The sequence below is a fragment of the Xiphophorus maculatus genome, chromosome 7 (assembly GCF_002775205.1).
Source record: "Xiphophorus maculatus strain JP 163 A chromosome 7, X_maculatus-5.0-male, whole genome shotgun sequence".
NCBI classification, from domain to species: domain Eukaryota; kingdom Metazoa; phylum Chordata; class Actinopteri; order Cyprinodontiformes; family Poeciliidae; genus Xiphophorus; species Xiphophorus maculatus.
Window position 1 is genome coordinate 25,389,221 of NC_036449.1, and position 22,645 is coordinate 25,411,865.

General features: G+C 35.0%; 1 protein-coding gene across 1 annotated transcript in view; it reads right to left on the reverse strand.

Moving 5' to 3' along the window:
* Positions 1–22,645, reverse strand: part of ube2f (ubiquitin conjugating enzyme E2 F (putative)) — a 40,700-nt gene that overhangs the window by 5,340 nt on the left and 12,715 nt on the right. Inside the window, exons 5-9 of the mRNA XM_023336219.1 lie at positions 19,310–19,377; positions 17,853–17,923; positions 17,532–17,589; positions 11,501–11,533; positions 10,321–10,383 (exon numbers count right to left, since the gene is read on the reverse strand). Of these exons, the coding sequence (XP_023191987.1) occupies positions 10,321–10,383; positions 11,501–11,533; positions 17,532–17,589; positions 17,853–17,923; positions 19,310–19,377 (293 nt within the window). The remainder of the gene's footprint in view (positions 1–10,320; positions 10,384–11,500; positions 11,534–17,531; positions 17,590–17,852; positions 17,924–19,309; positions 19,378–22,645) is intronic.

Genomic DNA, 22,645 nt, shown 5'->3' on the forward strand with positions numbered 1-22,645 from the left:
AGCAGTGCAACACAATTTTCTTCATTTACATGTCTAATATGCCTTTTCTGCATTATTAGTAACTCTCATTTTTATTTTATCTGAGTGAGATTTACCTTGGGGCACAAAAAGCTCCACTTAAAATGCAGAAAGTTTCCCAAAAGACTCACATTTCTTCAGAGGGTTTTAGTGTCTGACCTTCTAACGTAGAAACACTGGAATAAACAATATATGACTGAGATATTCCACCCCCTGATGGTTTCAAGGTTGGACTAGCAGCACAAAGTCTTTTTGATAGAGTATTGTGTAGCTCACATCAGACAGTAGTTTACTATTTCACAGTCAATTTCAAGTTTAAGCAACTATTTTCATGATATTATGGAAAAATTGTAACTAACTTTAAAAGAGATTAAATGTGATTAATCATATAGTATTTAAGCTTCACTTACGTTGCTGTTGTGGTAAAAACAAAAACAAGACAATAGGAACAATGCAGTGATTTTTCTTTTAGACTGGTTTTGAAGCAGATCGCATCTTTTACCACTAGCAAGAATGAGGATTTCCTCTGCACAGCATCCAAAACCAGAGAGAATAATTTTTGAAACATGCAACGACTCAACAAAAGACAATTAGGAACAAAAGTCTATAAACTTTAAAAAAAAACTAATTAGGACAAACCTAATAGAACTACTCCAACATGGTGTCACAGTGAGATTTCCTGCATCACAATGTTGATTTATGGTAATAATAGATTAGAGGCAGAAATCTGCCTGAAAAAGTTTTCAACACCTGAATTTAAAAGCAAATTGTTATTTTTGTAAAGACGTCACACTCTTATTTTGGTGCTATGCAGCATCAGCCCACCAGTCTCTTCTAACCCTCCCTTCTTGTCATCTTTTATACTCGTTATTTCCATCTACTCATCCATCACCCCAGGGGTCTTGGCCATTAAATCACTGCCATTTCTCTGTGATAATGTTGTTCTCCAACAGGATTTTTCACATTCAAGTGTGCAGCACTGACATCAGTGCATCAGTTCCAGTAGCGAGTTAGTCACGCAGGCAGCGCCGGGCTTCAGAGTGGTCACTGGGGTACGAGTGAGGAAGCGAGAACGTGAGCCTAAACATGTCGGCAAGGGGGAAGAGCAACATACGGAGTTAAAAATGATGTGTGGAAACACAGATGTAAATGCTGGACGCCTGCCAGTGACAAAAACGTCGGATATTTATGAATCTATCCACAGAGGAGACATATTTCTGCAGAGTATGCTCTTCTACTGAACATTTTTTTGGCATTTCAAAACTGCGAGAAGAATGTGATTATTATGCTTAATATCTATGTGACCCAGTAAGGTTTTTAAAAAAATGGTAGTGGTGAACTGACTCAGAAAAAACCTGCTGTAAGCAACTGGATCTTTTTGTTCTCAGAGTCTGTAAAGAAAAAAAAATTATCAAATAAAACCCCTGAAGTACCATAAAGTGCATGAATTGATATAACTAAGACTGACAACAATAAAATCCAAGAAGTCAGCTGCAAGTCTGCAAGATGTTTTAAGATATTATTTCCTTACAGTGAACAATAAAAGAAGTCTTTTTGTTTATTTGTTGTTGTTGTTGTTTTTTACTTTGGCTGAAATGGGGTAGAAAAATCCAAACAGGCATCACTTCATGTATGCTTCAAAACAGAAAAATACTACATTGTACTATGTTTCTCAATTCAAAATATTTTAATATCACACCAGTCAATATGCTGTCAATTTGACTATAATTAATTCTACTCTTGCACAAAAGTAAGTAAAAACCTAATTTAATTTGATATTAAAAACACAAATACAGTTTGATTATTTTGCACACCGAGTATTTAACATTTGGTTTTATGAATGCTCACCCTTAAAAAATATCATGCAAAAAACAAATGATGTACATGTCTCTTGCATAAAATAAATTCACATGAATCAGTTTCTTAAAGGAGTGGGCCACTACTCCCAGGAATAGACAAAAAACTAGCTGAATTAAGGAAAAAGCAATCGGTGCAAGACAAGGAAATAGGTATATGGGTGTCACTAGGAAATAAGTATCAGCCTTTGTTTGTAATATACAAATATTAGCTTTATAGCTGGTTAAAGTAATTTTCAAAATGTAATGATGCATTTCAAACTTGTGTTGCTGGACAAGCCCTATTTGACTAACAAGTAACGACGCAGAGTGTGTATAATCCCTTCATTATCAGATCTAAGTGGGTGATCTGGTAAGTATACTGGCTAAATTAGCTGCTAATGACAATCTAATAACATAAACAGATTCACAGAGGAAGTTGGCTTTGAATATTATCTGTACAGTAGAAATACAAAACTCATGAAAAAGTCAAATCTGGAATGAGTACTGCAGGTTGTCCTTCAGTTCAGGGGTCAGTGAACTGCTTTAACACCCTGTTTAAATAAATCTTTAATGTAAAAAAATGTTCTACAAAAATGCTATATTAATGATATAGATTCCCTGAAAACCAATGTTTAAAAGTGTTTGTAATGTTTTAAAATCTGAAAGTAAGGCGTTAGTCGATTTGAAAAAAAAAATGCAAGTGTCGTTTCATTCCTGGCTTTCTCAGCTACAAAAAGGACGTCATGTCCCAACTTTAACAATCCCTTAAATGACTTCCTGTACTTCTGGGAAACTGCTTGCAATACATGTATAACAGAGATGTTGGCTCTGCAACCCTTTGTGAACTTAGCTGTAAATCTTTATTTGAGACAGACGTCAAGACTAGAAACAATCAGATCAAGCAACTTTTTTCTTCTCCGTTACAAGGGAAAACTGTTTGCAAGGTGAGCCGACAGCAACGAAAAAGTGAAAATGTCAAACATCATGCTTGACTTTGACACAATTAGGACTCCTTACATGTATTTTTTAGTTCAAGTAACAGAGTAGCGCACTGAAAAACCTTGCCCTAAACTGACATTTAGATGCCCAGCAACTAATGCGTCAAAGGAAAGTGGGAGAAAACAGAGAGATGATCTAATTAAAACATCACACAAATTCAGTTAGAACAACAATCAGTGAAATAACCCAATTAGTGTCATCACATAAGCAACACATTTACCTTTGCTTTGTTTCAAAGTTTTCCTTCAGCAGAAAATGGCAAATTACCTACTTTGGCCTGAATACACTAAGTAAATAAAGCTTTCTTTTCCCTGGACCATTTCACTAACAACAGATTGTTATGCTCCTCCAGGGTTATGTACAGGTATTCAAAATGCATGAGCCAGATCACAAACATCTGGAGGTAAATTAAACCTTATGGATACAAACAGTAACTTTCTGAATGAGAATAAAGCGCAACTAGAGCCCAAAAGATGCTACTTTTAACATGAAGCAGACTAAAAACAATAAGAGTGATTTAAAGGCAGATTATAAGTTACAAAATGGTGGATTTGAGCTTTTTTCAACATTTGGATTCATACAAGAATATTTTTTATACAAAAAACAAAATTTTCATTACATTTATTACTGAAAAGCAGTGAATCAAAAAGAGTGATTCAGCAATGACTGTTGCAACAAAAACAAAAGAAAGTTTCAATGAGAAAACAAATGCTACCATGAAAAGACATTTCTCAATTGAACTCCTTTGTTCAAAACTTGCAGTGGTTTATCTATGATCTATTCTATCTTAATGGACTCCCATTGGTTTATTCCATCAACCTTCACAAAGTAAGAGGTGAAGAATTGCAATTCCAGTCCTAAAACAGTAGTAGTACTTTCATAGCACCAACATCAAATCAAAGGTAAAACAAATAACATAAAGTAATAAACCAACCATCGCACCAACACTTGTGGGGATGGGGGAAGAAAAACTTTTGTCCAGGGTTTTTGAAAACTAACAACTAAGTTATGATAGCAAGACTTTTAGTTAATTTCCCATTATTCAGTCATATTTCGGGCAGAGTTATGAAACTCTGGGCTTCAAATTTAGAAAGAAGTTGAATAAAACAATGCTGCGAATGTGGTTCAATTGACTGCAGATGTCTCAACCTTTTCCAGCTGAATTTATAAACACTGTTTGCAGTTCAGTTTAAAAAAGTGTCAGCTATTTTATTAATGACTGTTGTTAATTATAAATCCTTCCTGAAATGGTGCACCCAACTCCTCCAGCACTCTTAATCGGGTGGCCACAAATACTTACTGTAGTTTAAGGCAGCATTTACAAATTTGACAGGGAATAATAATGTGTCTGCTTGTATATTTAAAAAGAAAAATATGTTGATTTTTGTAGATAAGCAGTCTCCAAGGATTGCAAAGTCTAACTGAACCTCAGAATAAATAAAGTAAGGTTTTAATAATTAATGAAGGAGAGCAGTTTGGTGACAGATTTTGTTATAGAACCAGTTAGGAACTGGTTCTGCACTAGTTCTGATCTGACACTGAAATCATTTGTATTAATCAGACTGATTTATGCATAATGAAACCAAATATTTATCCTTTCAACACAATCATATCAGAGAAATGAATTACGACCTCATGATAAAATTTCCCCAGTGATAAATAAGATCTGAAGATGTGTAAATGCAAGGGCTAAACACACCAAAGAGTTTTATTCACTACCACATCTGCCAGCATATATAAAATATAAAGAGAGACATTAGGTGACTGATTTAAATGACTGTATTTGATGGCGATATCGAACAGTGGCTATTACTATGTACATTTGCAACTTTTTCAGGGTTTTTTTTAAACTTAAATACAGTATTGAGTGAAATCAGACACTGTTTATGCCCGACTGCCACAACTCCACACCTTGTTTCTATGGTTACTGTGTGGCTCTCCTATAGGATATAATGAGTGGGAAACTTTGTGTGAGGCTCAGTAATGCTTGGTGGTTTAACAGTCGTGAGGTTTGCCAGATGTCAAGTTATTGATGAAAGTTTGTCAATATGTTTTTTTTCCTAGAAACATCAGCAATGTATTTATTGTTGCAGTACATGAAATTGCTGAAGAAACAGTTAGATTATTGTTTTAAAAAAAGCTGCTACTTTGATGAAACAGACCTCAAAACTGTGTACCTTAAATCCATATTGCTATCTAGAAAGTTTTCCACATGCAAAATTCACTGTTCAAAGATGTTCTACTTTCTTTCATACACTAACATAAAATACTGTTTATAAATCATCTGAACTATGTACATCAATCCCAGCAGGTACCAGAAGAATCTTAAAATTAATCATTTATTGCCACAGCATAATCTGAAATTGAAATCCCACATTAAAAAATTATTGTATTTTTTAACTGAATAGATAACTATTGGTATAAGAAACAGCTGTTTTTGTACCAGCTAAATAAATGTATTCTAATAAAATGCTGTGGTCTTCTCAAGTAAAGGTGAAAAAATCAGAATGTATTCAAGTGCTTTTCACACATCTTCAACAGAGGTGCCAATTATTGTGGAGGGTGCTGTGTTATGCTGCAGTTTAGTTTAGATGTCTCAAACACACATTACTCCATGCACTATTCACTGCAGAAGAGAAAAATGGGGGGGAGCACACAAATGTAACTAAAGACTCAATTCTCTGTTAAATATATTAAAACCAAGTCTGGTTTACTTGCAGACACATATTGGAGCATTTGACCTGCCCCCACAGTGCAGGACCAGTCATGTCAGTGGTTTGTCAAAGACAAAGCTGAATACAGATCATCTGTAATGTACTTTCATAGTATAGAATAATCCACTGAAACTTGACCAGATGTTGTTGAGTTGCAAAGAGTTATAGACTACATACCCAATAAGTGAGCTCTGTTTCTGTTTACACACTGAGACAAAGAGGATCAATTTGTTCTACCTTTGGTACCCTAATGAGGGTCTACACAGGCCCACAGAGTTTTGAGCTGGCAGGAAGAAAGCTGATGAGGAGAACAGAGCTCCAATCAGGATGGAGTAAATGGATTGTGTGTCAACGTGCTTGACATGACTAAATCTTGATGAAAAGCTAAACCACATGAGATAACTGATGAGGGTAGAGACCAGGAGAGGCGGTCTCAGCAAACGATTGGTATAATTAGTGGAAATGTACAGATTTTATCAGGAAAGGAGGAAGTGAACTGTGGTGCTGAGGCAGTTACAGATTCTCCAAGGTGTTATACTTGAACAGAAGGTGAACAGATGGTCCATATTACATCATGGTTTAGGGCAAAAAGCTTCTACAGTCCTTGTGTTGCAAGCACCAATGTGTACTTTTCATTACGGTGAGGATAGTATGAGAATTCTTCACCTGTTTCACTGTAGTTCAGTCTTATGGTCATTTTTGTATAAATATTACAGCTGTAGGTATTGATAAGCTCTGCCTGTTCCATTGTTCGCTTATACTTGATTTATGTTGTTAAAATAGGACTAGCAAGATCAGCTAAGCAACAAAGTTATACACTTGTATAATGGTGTCGGGTGTTTGTACGTTAGAAACCAATCTCCAGGCAGTTATTTCTTTTGAAAGGTGTAGAAAATGTGTCTCTAAGCACAATCTTACTACTTTTAGACACTGGATAATTGACCAGAACGTAAAAGATAAATGGGTGTAGTGATTGACTCATATCTGAACCTTCAGAAACACATGAAGACAATTAAAAATCAATTAAAATCAGCTTCTATTACCTGAAGATTATCTCTAGGACTAAAGGACTGATGTCCCAACTAGATCTAGAGAAACTCATCCATGCGTTTATGTTTAGTCACACCGATTACTGCAATATTGCCTTCACAGGTTTGCTTTTGTTAGTTTATAAATTGTCGAAAGGCTTAGCAACAAAAAATATTAAAGATCTGTTCTACGGCTGCAGAATCTCCTATTAGGCCAAGTCCATGCTGTCTGTCATCAAATTTTCGCTTGAAATCTGGCCAATCAGAACAGTCAGAAGAGTTATTACAAACACCTGGCAAATACGCCCTTTAAACACAGATAGCAAACACAATGTTCCTCCGAGAGCACACAGATGGGTGGAGAATGGGTGGCAAAAGGGTCTGCAAATAAATGGAAATGCCCACAATCAGAGCTATACGCTCTCAGTCCATAAATGTGCTGTTGTGACTGATTAATACCTTCCTCTGGGTCTTTGGGAGTAATGTGATGCCATAGTATTTGCATTACTTAAATTTTGTGCTTTCTAGTCTTTAAAGTAGAAAGCACAAAAGCACTAAAGAGTGGATATCACAAATGCCATTTATATCTATAAATGTGCAATTAGTGGTTTTGTGGCAGACAAATATTACTAAGATTATCTAATAAAATATAATCAAATGAACGATTTGAATTTTTGAAAATGTTCCGTTCAAGATGATGCTACTGCAATAAAACACTCATTTACAGAAAGGAAAATCAACTGCAGGCAGAAAATATACAGAGACATTCAATAAAAAAAATGTTTTGTGTTTTTATTACAACTTATAAAACGATGTCTTTTTAGTTTGCTGTTGACAGCATATATAATACACTTATAGTGGGGAATTTTCAGGCAGTGTAGGTATTGTCAAAAGAGGAAGAAAAATCCACTTTTATTAAAATCGGAGATACCCCAAGAAAATACTACCACAGCAAAAATGAATGAATAAATAAATAAATAAATAAATAAATAAATAAATAAATAAATAAATAAATAAATAAATAAATACCTTGGTCTTAAATTCTGGGTGCCAGGAAACCAGATGGCAATCTGTTTGTTTATATAAATACAGGGCTAAGATAATTGGTAAAAAGGACTTCAAATGTCAGTGTGTGTTTGCCTTTTAAAGTGCTCTTACAAAGCATCAAACAGAAATGTACAGAGAGATTTGCAAGGACAAACATAGTCTTCTTTCTGTCTGGCCTTGATTTAGTTTTAAAAATAGATTAAAAATGTCCAGGATATCAAGAAACAGGATTTTAGATATTTATTATAGTAATCAAACTAGTTGTCAGAAACTGAAGTCAGTAACAAACTGCACACTACAGTACATTCAACCTCTGAGAATGCTACCTTTCAGCCACTTTAACCGGTAATGTATTCAGAGAGCAGCCAGAGGAGTAGCACCACTTTAAAAGCTCCACAACACAAAAGCAAATCCATCTACATTTAAAAGAATTCACATACATACACACACACGCACACGCACACCCACCTCCCACACCACTATCCGCTCACTCCTGAAGTTGATTATGGTGTGACTCAGCGGGAGGGGGGTCATGGTTGAACAACTTCATGTTTTCAGCTGTTGTGACTTCATAGAAGAACAACAGGATGGTGGAGTAGCTCTAAATATACTGAGAATAGATTTACGTAACACATCAAGAGAGGTTTGTTTTTAACGCTTTCATTGGTCATCTTCAGATGAGTTCAATTATCGTAATACCGGTAGTTTCTGCTAACAGAACAGACTTCAGATATATACACAAAACATCAGTGTCTTAACATTTTTTAAACCAACACTGCATCTTTTCACAGCACATCAGACTCTGGTGGAAACAGAGAACGGAAATGGAAATGTAAGGTGCTGAGACACCATCCAGCAGGAGGCAGAGAACTGCAAAGCGTATGGTGTCTGCTTCACTGCAGACCATCACTGAAGTCATATGTAAGCCCTAATGAACCTCCTGCTGTAGCAACCTGGTCCACCGACCAGCACCATTAGTATTACTGATAACATGCAGAGAACTGGGGTTTTAGTACTGAACTGTGTCCATGGACCACATGTTTACTAGTTCTCATGCTGTAGAAAATGGACAAATCCAGCATGATAACATCCAACACTGACAACATACTATTGTCAGAGTAACCTAATGTTTTGTCAATGTAAAAATAAAAATCTTTAAACCTGAAGGGTCCAGCAGGTTCGAAAAAATAATGGATATTTTGACCCCATTTGATCTGGTTGTTTCATATCTGACAAAGTCTAAATCTACAAAATTGTGAAGACTCAAAAATAACCTCATTATTCCTCTGTTCAGTAGTAAAAAAATTAGCTGATATGGTTAATAATAAAGCTAGTACAGTAAAACACATAATACTCCATTCATGTGTTAAAAAAATTGTCAATTAAAAAGATTATGTTGACAAGGACAGCCAAAAACTAGTCAGAAACTATAGCATACTATTGCAGTTCATCATCAAAGACAAAATTATGCAAATTGCATTTATTTATCTGTGTACAACTCTCTTCACTTACACCTTCAGCTATTGCATGACTCAGTAGAACCCAGAGTCCGATTACAGAAAATAGAAGCTCAGATCTTAACATTGATAGTGTAAAACTCCCATCTGTTGTTTTTCTAAAACTGTAAAGCCATTTTAACTGTGAATTCATGATTACAGACTTTACAATATTATTTTTACAATTGCCACATGACAAATCCTGGCTCCCTCAGTAACAAACATACTGGGGTTTATTTTTGATTGTGTAAGAATAACTAACTCATAAATGTAAGATAGTAAGTAGGTATTTTTGGATGATATGACATTACCCCATAAAACCTTCATAACTTTTGAACCTTTTTCCCATAACAAACATCTTTTTATTGGTCTCATGAAAAATGAAATTAAAAACCAAGTGCATACTTGTAAAGTGGAAAGAATAGCAAACATGATTTCCCCTTTGATACCAAACGGTTAGAAAAAGGGATATTAATACTTTTGCAAGACAGACTACTGCTAATTTGTGCATCAATTACACATCCTTATCTTGTTTGAATCACATTGCTTTTTTAATGTGCTGTAAAATTTAGAGTAGAGGGAAAGAAAGGATTTAATTAATCCTGAAGAATAGTCTCAAGACAATTTCACAGCGCAAAGTTTGAACACTATTATGCTGAATTAAGCTGATCAGAATGCGCTTACACTTCCCACAGCAGTAAAGGGTGCAAGATCTAGAGATCTGCTTTAATATGATTATTTGATTTGCAAACTGAACCTCCTGTTGTCTACTGTAGAGGTACCAAATTTAGCAGCAGTGCGTGGCAAAGTGCCTTTCTGTGAACACAGCCTTGGAGTGTCCACAGTCACTGTATTCCCAGAAAGACAGCTTCAGCCCACTACACCAAGCTAAAGCTCTTCTATTATCACATTACACCACCTAAAACAGCAACTAAATCCCATGGTGTTTCAGAAAAAGCTGCAGCAGGAAGTGTCACAGCTGCATGGTGATGATCTGGTTTAAACAGATTTTTATGCAGGGTGTTCACACAAGCAGATGTAAAATTGATTAAAAAGACTGCAGGCGATTCTCAGAAATTATGCAGAAGTGAATTAAATGCATTTAAAAGTCCACAATCCTTGCTTGCAGCATTTCCTAATGTGATGATGAAAAGAGACCTAAATTCGTGCTGTACCTCACCTTGTCTCTCAGATGATGTTCTGCTGCATCGATGTTCAGTGGGTCATCAAAGTTCAGCAGGTCCTGCAGAAGAAGAGGTAAATTAAGGGAAGGCCCGATTAAAAATAACCACAATAATAACGAAAGGGCCAAAGCAGCGATGTTGAGTCAAACATTGAAAAACATACATCACTTCTAAACTATTTGTGCCTAGAGGCTGTTCAATGTCATTTTATTAGCATACTTTCAGGACTCGGCTCTTCATTATGTGGGTCAAATGTTGTTAATTAGGAAAAGCTGTCATGAGAAATAAAATCTACTTCAACACCACCAACTGTGTGTAATGTCACCGCAGCGCCTGTCACTGCGACAAACAAAACGGTTTAATAACACAGTCGCCTTAGCGACGCCACACACAAGAGATGCAGGCGTGCTATTAAAGAGATAAAAAGAGAGGACGGCCTGGGAGGTTATTTCCTAATAAAGCGGTAAGATCACAATTATCACCATGAACACAGTGCTAACCTCAGGGTAAGAACAGATATTTTCGACAGAGAATTAATAAAAAGTCTACTTAAATATGTATATTAAATATCAGTTGTGGTAAAGTATACTTGATTTATTACGTAACATATTTGTCTCATTTCAGGTAGTTTTTATGTCACCTTTCGAATTGTTCCATTCCCTCATCACAAAGATATATTTTTAATAGGTGAATTGTATCAGTAATGTTCCTTTTGTCATTTTCTTTTCACGAGAAATATAAAGTATAACTGCATACCCTAAGGAGAGGTGGCAGTAGCGAGCTTCCTGAGCCAGCTGGCGTCTCCAAAACATGGCTTGCACTTTTCTCGCTTCGACCTCGAAGTTACATCAAAGTGTTCTTCATAACGAGATACATGATTTCCCCGAAGTCAGAATTTATGGTCTCAGTACATCTTTAAAGAGGGATTAACAGTGACCTTGTTTATTTGGATCTGACTTTAGAATAACTCCATGTAAATACAATAAGAAACTTTGGCAGTGAAGATTTTACTGGGGTCAAAAAATATTCCATGACTGAATATCTGGAGTAATCCATTTTAACACCTCTTCAGAGACCTGTTTAGGGTCCATTCAGCAGAAACTACAGCATTATGTTACAATTTGGCTACTGATGGTTGAAATTAGAGTTAAATGTGTCAATTTTAGTTTTACTTACAGTAAACAAGGAGTTCAATCCCCAGACCACATCCTAGAAAAAACGAGAAGAAATGATTTCTCAGATAATGCATTAAAATGTATGCTTACTCTTCTATAACTGCAATGCTACAAATGTAAAGTTAAATTAACATTTCTGTGCTTTTAGTTCTAATTTCTACCACTAGGTTTACAAGTAGGGCAGCACAATTAAAAAAAAGCAAACAATTCCAGTATAATTACTGAATATCATGAGAACAATATGGACTGCAATCAACCCACACTTTCCTCTTCTCTATCCTGATAATGGCAGTCATCACAATTGCTCTTGAGCTCGATAAACTCTATTTAAAGTGTGGGGTAACATGGGTAATGTGAGTTAATCTCACAAAAGACATCGGCGCATGCATGAATTCACAGACTAAATAAATAGTTGTGCGCTACTGTGTGCTGTTTGGATTTGGATTTCTGAAAGTCAGAACTGGAAATAAACTGTTTCATAATGATGAAAGCCATATTGGACTTTGTGGTCAAAATTGTTGATTATAAATTGATTTAAAAATTGAGGGTGCATTTCAATAGATTTTCTTACTTGGGACTCAGTTAATCTTACATCCACGAGCAAATGGAGCCACAATAAAACCTGTTAAGCATAATCAGTTTTGAAAACATGTTTACTTTGATTAGTTAAAGCCTGCTAATTAACACTGCATGCTGTAGGAGCAATTAAGACAAGCTGTGTATATAGACAAGGACGATCTACAGATGTTACTTGTGCCAAAGAAGAGTCCACTTACACATTGCTTTTCAAAAGGCTAAGTTTCATTAATATGCAGCACAAGTAAAGCAGTAACCTTCAGAGGTGTGTCTTCAACAGCTCGCTTAAAACAAAACATCATCTTGTCCATTTCTGTTATTAAATGACCCACAGGTCCTGTGGGTTCTGGCTTGTTTTTCAAGCTAGCAGCAACTACAGGTGACAGGACTTCAACACAGAACAACAAAACAGCTTTTCATTTCCCGTTTAGCTTTTATTATCCTGACATTTCTGTTCGCAGAGACAGTTCAGCCAGATGCAATTAATTTCCCAGCATTGATCAAGAATGAAAATAAAGACAAATAGAAAACTAATATCCTCCAGTTTTGCTTCAATACAAAGTAGCTCATTTTTTAATTGACAATTACTTTTAATGTTCAGAAGCTTTTCCAAGTCACTTCTCATTCATTCCATATTGATTTACTCCATTTACATTCTAAGAAGCAGCAATGATTCTTGAATGGTTTCAGCTTTATAGGAGTTGTTCTGAACATCTGTTTTGTGCTGTCAACAATGGAAGTAAACAACAGTTATTCTGTGGGAAATTTCATGTTAAATGAGACAGATGTTTTGTTTTGTTGTTTTTTTTTATTCCTGCATGCGTTCAGGCATGCATATTGAACAAACACATTTAAATAACAAAACAAAAAAATGTATATGCTACACAACAAATATTTTCAAACCAAGGTTTTCTAAATTATTCACAAAACTTTCAAAAAATCTGAAGTAAACATGAAGAAAATTATAATTACAGTAACATTCAAAATGAAAGTGGGTGTCCAGTTGAAGCAACCATTTAAATGCTCTATCTAATGCCAATTCCAATGCAATCTAGGTGAACAAAGAAGCATTATAAGAAACCCTTCCCTACAGCTGTTATACATTATAGTCATCATTGATCATCAAACTCAATAAGTCTTTATGACTCGGTTATTTACACAGTTTTCTCACTTCATATAGTCTCTTATTTTTTATGCACATATGTTTAATGTACATCTTGTCAATTTTTCTACTTTAAATTAACCTGAGATGCACCATATTGCACCATGCAGTATACTGTTTTTTTATTCTTTTGTTAGACATTGTTGATTACAAATAAAGGGATCTCTGCACATTTGCCAAATTGTGCAGAGATCACAAATTCATACCAGTATGAATTTGGTATGAATTCATACTGGTATGAATTCATACCAGTATGAATTCTGGTATTCAGAATTCATACTGGTATGAATTCTGAATTCATACCAGTATGAATTTGTATGAATTTTGTTTCAACTCAAATATTTTTGTCATTTTCATCTTGAAGTGATTTAAAAATTATACCTTTCTGACTCTTCTGAAGTATTCTGGATAAACAAATCCTTTTGCAATTCTCAAATATTTCTTATTTTCTCTCAAAAACGTATACTTGCTTGTTGATGGATCTGAGAGGACATCAGTTAATTTTACTGGCTACACTGGTGCACACTGCTGTCAAGAGATTGGTTAGATAAAATACCACATGGAAATTGCTGACATTAGACTGAAACAAGCTCTCAATTTAGTTTGAACTCAGTTTAGCTATTGGCATTAAAAATAACTAAAGCTACTATGCAGCAGAGGACTATCTAGAACTGGCTCTAAACACATTATTTAAATCATGCTGGAAATGCAACTTTCATAAACATCTCCTCCCCAGGACTCGTGCACAAACCAATCAATCAGAATGAGAATAAAAACATTGCAGATCATAACAACCCATGATACCTCATTAAAGTTCCCTCTTCAATCTGAGATTAAAATCTTGTTTAAAAAAACAAGTATTATGTATAATAAAACAAAACTAATAATGTAAAATAAAACTGACAAATGTTACATTTGTATGTCACAATCATAAAAAATCACATAGTAAACCAGAATCAAGTTCTCCAAATCTAGAAAATTTATCAAATGTTTTCTGTTTCTGAGTATATATTTTTCACACCAGTGTTGTCAGTTTTATAATGTAAAAAAATTAATAAGACAAGCAGAATGAGCTCAGATTAAAGAACATTCGATATGCAGTATGCATATCTTAAGAAGGAAAAGAAGTTTGTGCTTCATGTGTGGGTTGCGTGGAGAAGAGTGGTGACCAGAGAACAGGGACAAACCACCCACTCAACACACATTCTGCTTAGCAGCTTTTGCACCTTTGTTTTTTTGGGGGTTTTTCCCCACATATTTTTGTGCACGCTCTGACACTGGATGACGCACCTGAACTCAAGATCAACCGCTCACACGCCTATGACCACATCCACACCTATGTTTGACTAAACACTGGAGAGTTTTTCCAGAATAATAGCTGACAGAAAAGGCAACACATTTATGTTGCTGATGTCTAAATAACTTTATCAGTTTCTTGGTTGTGTATTAAAAGGTTTTGACTCAAATTTCTTTAGAGTGTTACTGATGGCTGTGACCATTTGGCAGAATAATAGGAGGAACCAGCACAAGTATTCTCACATTATCATCCGTTCATCCCTGTGCTGTACAGTGAGCATGCAGTTTTTAGTTTTTGCTTAGTGGATTATAGACAAAAATCTCAAATTTTCCATTTGCTGTACATTTTCAAGCAGTGTTATTGATTTTAAAGAAAAAAAAGGAGAAACCAAAAATCACACTGTGCTCATTTTAGAGAGAAGTGCTTTTCTCCTGACAGATCCTTCAAACAAGCCATGCTTGTTTAGTTTTATATAACTGTACTGTCATCTAACTGAGGCTTAGAGCATTTCAGGGATTTTTTTTCTGATTTCTTTGAAAGTTCCTACGCATGTCAGTAAAAAGATGTGCATAATTTCTGACAAAACCATTCTTCATTTTGAATTAATTTGTGTTACACAAGGAAAAACACAATATGGATGTATATAGTGAATTCAAATAAGAGGTATAGAAATACTTTTATGGAAACTCTAAATTGGATAATTTTCACATATCTGGCAATATACACAGTCAGTTCATTTAAAACCTTAATTCAGATGATATTGGAAGACAATGGATGTTTGTCAAACCTGTGAATACTCTCAGCTTTATTTCCCAAAGCCCTATTATGACGCTTAGTGAATGTGTTATTATTGGGTTTTGTTTGAAACTTCTGAAACACATTTTTAGTGCCAAGGTAAAGGATCACTCTGAAATATTTGCGTAAAATTTGCTTATTCACAGGTTTCTTCAATATATTCTAAATAAATTGAGTTTTGGATGCTGAAATACCTCGGCACAATGCTAATTGACAAGTTATTGGAAGGCATTTGCAAAGCAGCCAATCCAGGAGCACCATTCACTTTCCTCGGCTGAATCCCCAAGAGTAGAGATAACAAAGATTGTGGATGTTAGCTTTGGTAGTTCTAAAATTGTTTCCACTATGCCTATCAATGCATCTTAAGGTACGTTTGGCATGTGAACTATTAAAGTAGGCAGTTACAAGAGTTTGTAGAGGGGGTATCAAGTTTCGGCTTTTTGTGGATGGCTGTAGTCCCTAAACCCCATAACACTGGAGGTCCACTGTATCCAAGTCCCAAAGGGTTGAGAAATATCCATCACAATTAGAGCTAGTAGGAAAAAAAGGAATCCTTGTTCAAATAAACATGAAGTAAAAGCAGATGCAGTTCATTATAGCCCCCTTGTGAATTCTGGTGACCTTTCAATCCCAGAGGCTCTAATGGAAGGTCAGACAAAAGGGAAACAGATAGCTGAAAAAACAGCAGTACCTGTAAATGTGAGGATATGTTACATATATTTGAACTGAGTAGCAAGAATTGTTTCATTTAGACTAAAGTGAAACAAATATACAATGTCACAGCTATGAAACTATTATGCTTACATATAATACCAATCAATTTAGCAAATAAATAAATAAATTCACTTGTAATTTTTTTTAGAGATAATCACGTCTCTTTCAAAACTATTGTTATTGTTGACAATTATTGTATGCACTTGATATATTCAACATTTTAAACTATAATCTTTCAAACAATAGAAAACTCAAGAGAAAGTTGCTTTGTCTGAAACTATTAGAAAAGTGAGGACAAAATAGTGGAAAACTCCAAATCATAAACTCTAAAATTTTGACAAAAAAAGTTACTTTGGAGGTCGTCATAGATAGTTTGTATTCAAGGAGAAAACCAGCGCAGATACTGAGGAGAATGTTGATCTTCTCTTGGGTCTCTTTGGAAAAAAACAGCCAGTTTTAGCATGGAGGGCAGAGCTCCTTCCTTGTATAACATAGTTTAAAGTCGTAGTTTCTATTAGAGGTAATTTTCATCAAATCCTAAGTGAAGATCGAAGAGAGTGTCCTTGCTTTAAACCTCTGACTATTCTTTAACGGCTTGAAAAGGAGAGCTTGACTGAACAGTAACTTGAAAACTCAATGAACTCTTTTAAATGCAAGTGAAAAAGTTTCCATTTTTAAGTTTACCTTAAACAACCCAGTGATAAGGTGGGAACAGATCCATAGAAAGCATCATGCCTTTACTTTCTGCTAAATGTCAAATATAGCAGTTTAGCAAAGCAACAGTGGCTCATTATATAAGAGGTGTCACTGTCAATAGAATTGCTTCTGGTATTTCAGGTAGCAGGAGGCTTACAATGCCATAATTATAACAAATATTAAGCCATTGTGTCAAGGAACCTCGCTCTCAAAGCTAAATGGACTCCTCTGTTTCATCCTCTGAACATAAAAAAGCCTTACAAGAGAAGGTAATCTGAAGGTCACTGTAGACAGAAGCCCAAATTTAACTTTTAATTTGAAAGTTCACAACAAAATTGGGACAAATGAAAATGTTTTCAAAGCAAAAATTCAAAATATTTTGAGCCTGTTATGAACTTTAACAACACTTTACAGTCAATTGCAAAAGTCAACACAACCCTTTTAAAATACCAGCATTTTTTGACTTGGAATAAATTAGTCAATAATAAATAATATAAATCAATATATTTTTACCTTTAAAGTGACATTTGTCCTGTATACCTCAATTGACAAACACACTCAACGTGGAAGGAAAATAATGCTTGGTTTATTTCAGTTTTGGTTTATTTGTATGTAGCCTCCTTCATTCTGACATACCAAGACAGCTACAACAGAACGGTTTAGATAAAAATAAATCTGTATGTCAGAATGGCCCATACTTGTGTCTGATACAGATATTAATGGCACCAGTTTTCAGAAACTCTTCAAATCCTTTAAGATACGTAACGTATAACCACAATAAATGCATTTTACCTTTAATGTTCTAGTTGGTGCCCAACCTGTGCCGTCAATTGAATGTTCTCTCAATAAGCTGCAGGAAAAAAAGAGACATGCAGGTCACACTATACTCTGTTTTCTAATTATATTAGGAATATCAACCAATTCCTGCTGGTGCTCAAACTAATTATGAAGGACCAAACTCCCTTAGAAAACTACAATTACAGCACCAGTAAAATAATTTCCTTTTTTAATAGAAGAAAATGAGTTAGGACCTCTCTCTACAGAATACCAATTAAAACAGCCTAAACTATAAGGAAAAAAGTGACAAAATGGTAAAAAGCCATAGACGAATACCTCAAACAGATCTCTCCATTTTCAGTGATATTCGGATGCCATATTCTGGTCAGACATCTGACTTTAGGAGGCTGGAAAAAAATATAGAAAAAGCAAGAAATTAAAAGTGTATTAGACCTTTGACTATATGGTTTATGGAGGACATAATGAGTTATAACAGAACAGCAGTATTTCAATGGAAGGTTTGTCACTGGTCCCAATCACACAACAATTTCATATCAGTATTTGGCATGAACAACATCATCTAAGGGTGGTCTGGATAATCTAATACCACCTTTGGATTGTGGAATAGAGTCTCCAGAGATTCAGTTCCCCAGCAGAAACCAGTTGATTTTTATCTGGAAAGTTAAACACAGGCTCTTTGTTGTGATCTTTGAACCTTTCCTCAAAAGATTCTTCCTCAGGATCTTCTGCTGTCCCACTGAGAGAAAGTAATGGTATGGGGGAAGCTTCTGCCATGTGTGCAACTGGTCACTAAATATATTTAAATCTGTGTCAAAATTTCATTAATTCATGCACATTTCCCTGTGACCAAAATTTAGTTTCAATGACATTAGCCATTTGTCTCGTCTGCCTGGTTAACTTCTTGATCAATTTATGTTAATTTCTAAAGAGAGAAAGAGAAAGATGCTAAAAGAGTTTAAAATAAACTCTCAATAGTGGTTAGGATGGAGCAAAGTAAGTAGGAAGTAAAGAGCAAAGTGTGACCTCTGGAAAGGCAGTGAAAACAGGTTTATATTGATTGTCTGCATACACCACAGCCTCACTGCACCAATTTACTATTTTTATAAGTCCTGACCTGGCATTCTAGGCCAGCAGTTCCATGGGTTTTGCTCTTCTTCCAACATTACTAAGACAAGAGATGTGAGTTCATCTGGGTTGTGTTTTCACTTAAATACAGTATTGTAAATATACAGTTCTAGAATGTCAGCATGTTAATGGTTTTAGTTGGTATTTCTTTTCAAATTTCTATTAAAATCAAGTATGATAGGAATAATTATTTAATATATGATCATTACAATTTGCGACGTCATTTCTACATTGCTGCATCAAACAAACTGCTTCTTTTATTTCTTCAGAAATAAGATTTTATCTTGCATATCTCTTTTGAAAGTTCAAGTAGTGAAATCTCTTACAGATCAAACAACTACTATCTTGCGTATCAGCTAAAGCAAGATCCTGCAGTAGATACCAAGACTTCTTTTAGTGTCTTGCTGTCTTCTTTCAGGGTGGACTTCCTTGGATGGCTATTAGCAGTTGCTTTCAATTAGGGTCTTTTTTTCAGCTTTAATTTTATACAAAAATTATATGAATTTTTCATAGTTGCTATAATTTAAGGTAAACATCCACATTTCCAAATATGTTTGAAAAAGACTTGACAGCCTTTCTGAATTTTTCACATGAAGGTAAAAAGCCAAAACCTAAACATCTGAAATAAAATATTAATAACTACTCACCACCATGTTATAGGCTTCAGGGACATCTATTTCAAACTGAAACCTTCCACTTTGGTAATAACCCTCATCTGAGGAGAGAAAAAGAGCAATTATTGACAGACAGAAACAAATGTGTGTCTCTTACAACAAAAAAATCCCTGTTGAAAAATAATTCTATTATAATCCAGTAATTATGAAAATTAAGTGTTCCTTCATCTTCAGGAGATTAGACAATGTGAACTAAAAACTGGTTTTATTCGTCTAAATGTAAAAAAAACAAAAACATTTTTAATCAGCTCCCATCCGAAGCTCTTTCTTCTTAAATAGTTGCCCACCAGAATTTACCTCATTAGAATTGGACTAACAAACAGTTATTGTGGTAATTACTGTTTTACAGCATTGAAACATTAAGAATAAGTGAAGATGTTTATTTCAGTAAATCTATTTGTGTTTATTTTTGCCAAATTTAAGGGATCCTGCAGTACCGACATCATTATTTGAAACACAAGAGCAAGTTCTGCTTCAACAAGACATTTTATTATGATCATTTACACTTACTAACTTTCAAAACCTGAGTAATGCAGTACATTGGATCTAAAGAGGGCTATGCATTGATACAAGCCACAACATTGTTTCTAATTGCTAATTAATCATCTTGGGGTTTTTTTGTTTGATAGGTTCAGCTATCAAGACACACAAACACACACAGTACTTCTCTTCCTGAGTCTAAAAAGCTATTCTTCTTAATTAGCCGAATTAAATTTACCATTTTGTTTTTCTTTTGAAATTAATCTGGTTAATCCCCAAACATGCGTTATTCCAAAGTGGGGTGCACCTTATTTTGTCTTTTCTCAATTTTCTTTAGTAGTTTTGGTGTTTTTGTACCTAAACAAGAAGGCAGCGGCTGCCACAAGATGTTATATACCAACCTTTACTTCATACCCACCATGGAGGCATTTAATACCAAACAGCCTTCTCTTTGCTATGATCTAAACATAATATTTTAGAAATAAATGTGAAATCAAAGTCAAAGTCCGGTTTATTGTCAATGCATCACATGTACTTGACATACAAATAATAAAAATTGCATTTCTTATTGTAATTTCTTAGTTAGCGGTACCCACCACTGCTCCATGAAGTATTAAATTCAGGATTTTCAGGTTGTCATTTTCATAACATCTTTTATATCGAAATTTGTTTAGAAAATCTTTTTGCAAAGATTTGTATCTGGCACAGGATACAAACTGTGGAAATACAAGTATTTTCACACCCAAAGATCTGGAAAATACTAAAATTGCATTCTACACTTTTCAAGACTGTGCAGGAACCCAGAACATGTGTAAGTGGTAAGAAAATGAGAGGCCAAAATGATCAAGAGACTAAAAGTTTGATGGATGAACAAAAGAAGGAGCAAGAGGAAGGCACAAAACCACGAACATCCTCTGTATAACAGCTTCAGTAAGATGTAATGAACAATTCATGACTGTCTGCAGCAGGCAAGAACAATCAGACATCGTTGTTAAGAAACATTTGACTTTTAAAACTTTTACTGCTTACTCCTCAGGCTAGTGAGTAACAACGGTATTTTTACTGTAAGTTTCAATCTAACTGACTTTGATATTTATTGTTACTGAGAGCACTCTGCCGCTCATATTTATAAGAGAAACATTTGGCCCAAAGGCTGAAAATTTTTATCTTGAACTTAAAAAAAACATAACACAACACAATAAGACAGAGATCCAAAGAGAAGTGTATCTTTTTTGCATTTCTCCAAACAGAGACTTGTCTATTCAATAATTTTGTTTGAATTCAGCAAGACAAAAGAGAGGCAACAAAGCAGTTAAATAATTCACACCCTTTATAAGTGAATCACACAAATCAAAAGAGGATTTATTGTGAAGACTTTCAAAATACGTCTACTTACCAACTAGAGGGGGGAAATCAATTTTAATAATAATAATATAAAAGAATAACATGCAATTTTTTAAAAATGAGTTCACGCTTAAGCATATTTATGTAAACATATGTCAAATCAAATGCGACAACAAATGCACAACTTATCATCATTTAAGCAGGATATATTTCTAAAAGTTACAGACCAACACATCCTCTGCACTTTTGGTCTAAAAAGATATAATCTTTGTATCTATCAGGCATAACTATGACTATAATTAAACATATTTTTCATCTTTTGTCCCATTTAACTAAAATACTTTAATTAGATGCAACCTCTTGCCGAGCCTTCTAAAAATACACTCCCTCTGCATCTCTATGGTGCAATATGCAAAACAATATGCCATTTATTGCCATGCAAAACAGCAGAAAGACACGTCCAGTACAGAGACACATCTAGTCTTCTGTTTTTTTTTTCATTAGTGCCCTTTTTATATTGTGAATAAAAGATGGGTCAGAACATGTTCACCTCGCAGGGTTGCTGGAGTCCCCATCCCTCAAAAACTCAGAGCCTGACGCCACAAATAAGAACCATTTTAGTGAAAAAGGAAAACTAAACTGAGAGAAGTAGGAGGAGACATTTAAAACTGCAAACAAATGCATAAAACTGTATATTTTTCTCTTGTTTATTTTGCACAACCAGACAAAATACAAAAATAAGCCCATTTTCATGTTTGAACCAGAGTCTTCAGCTGTTCCATTTTTCACATGGGCTCCAAGCAAAGCACAAAGAGGAAGTGGAACAATGTGCAAATGTAACAAGGAGTCTCCAGGGCCATTTAACTGCAAGTGTGCACCATTCTAAGGGCTGCTGCCTTACACACTTTTCTGCTGACCAGCATGATTCTTCAGACCCGCTCATCAATACTTGGATAGACCCAGTAACATGTGGTGTAAATTCCAGCACAAAAGCAGGACACAGAAAGCCCCATCCATCATCCAAGGTGCTGTGAAGGAAACATTGTTATTTCCACGCTGTACTTTGACAAACATGTCCTCCTCATTTTGTGCTTCCCTGCAAACAATCATCTGTATTTCACGCTTTGAGAGCATGCTTCCAGCTGAAACCCCCCTCTGTGATGTTTTCCTGCATGCTTCTGAGTTCATGTGAGAAGACCGCTCAATAATAATTTTAATAAAATAGACTCTGTTTGTGAATAAAACATCAAGCAAAAACATTTTTACCCATGAAGGTCTTTCCACAATTTACTATATTGTAGCCACCTGATGTGATTGATCACCAAGATATAAAAGACATAAATAATCCTTTTCTTTCAGAGAAAGCAGGTATTTCTGCTTGTCCATCTATTCATCCGAATAATTGATTTTCACAGCCCTGAACAATTTTAGTTAAACAGAAACAAAACTGCAAGAGTCAGCATGCAAATTCTTTAGTCTGTAATC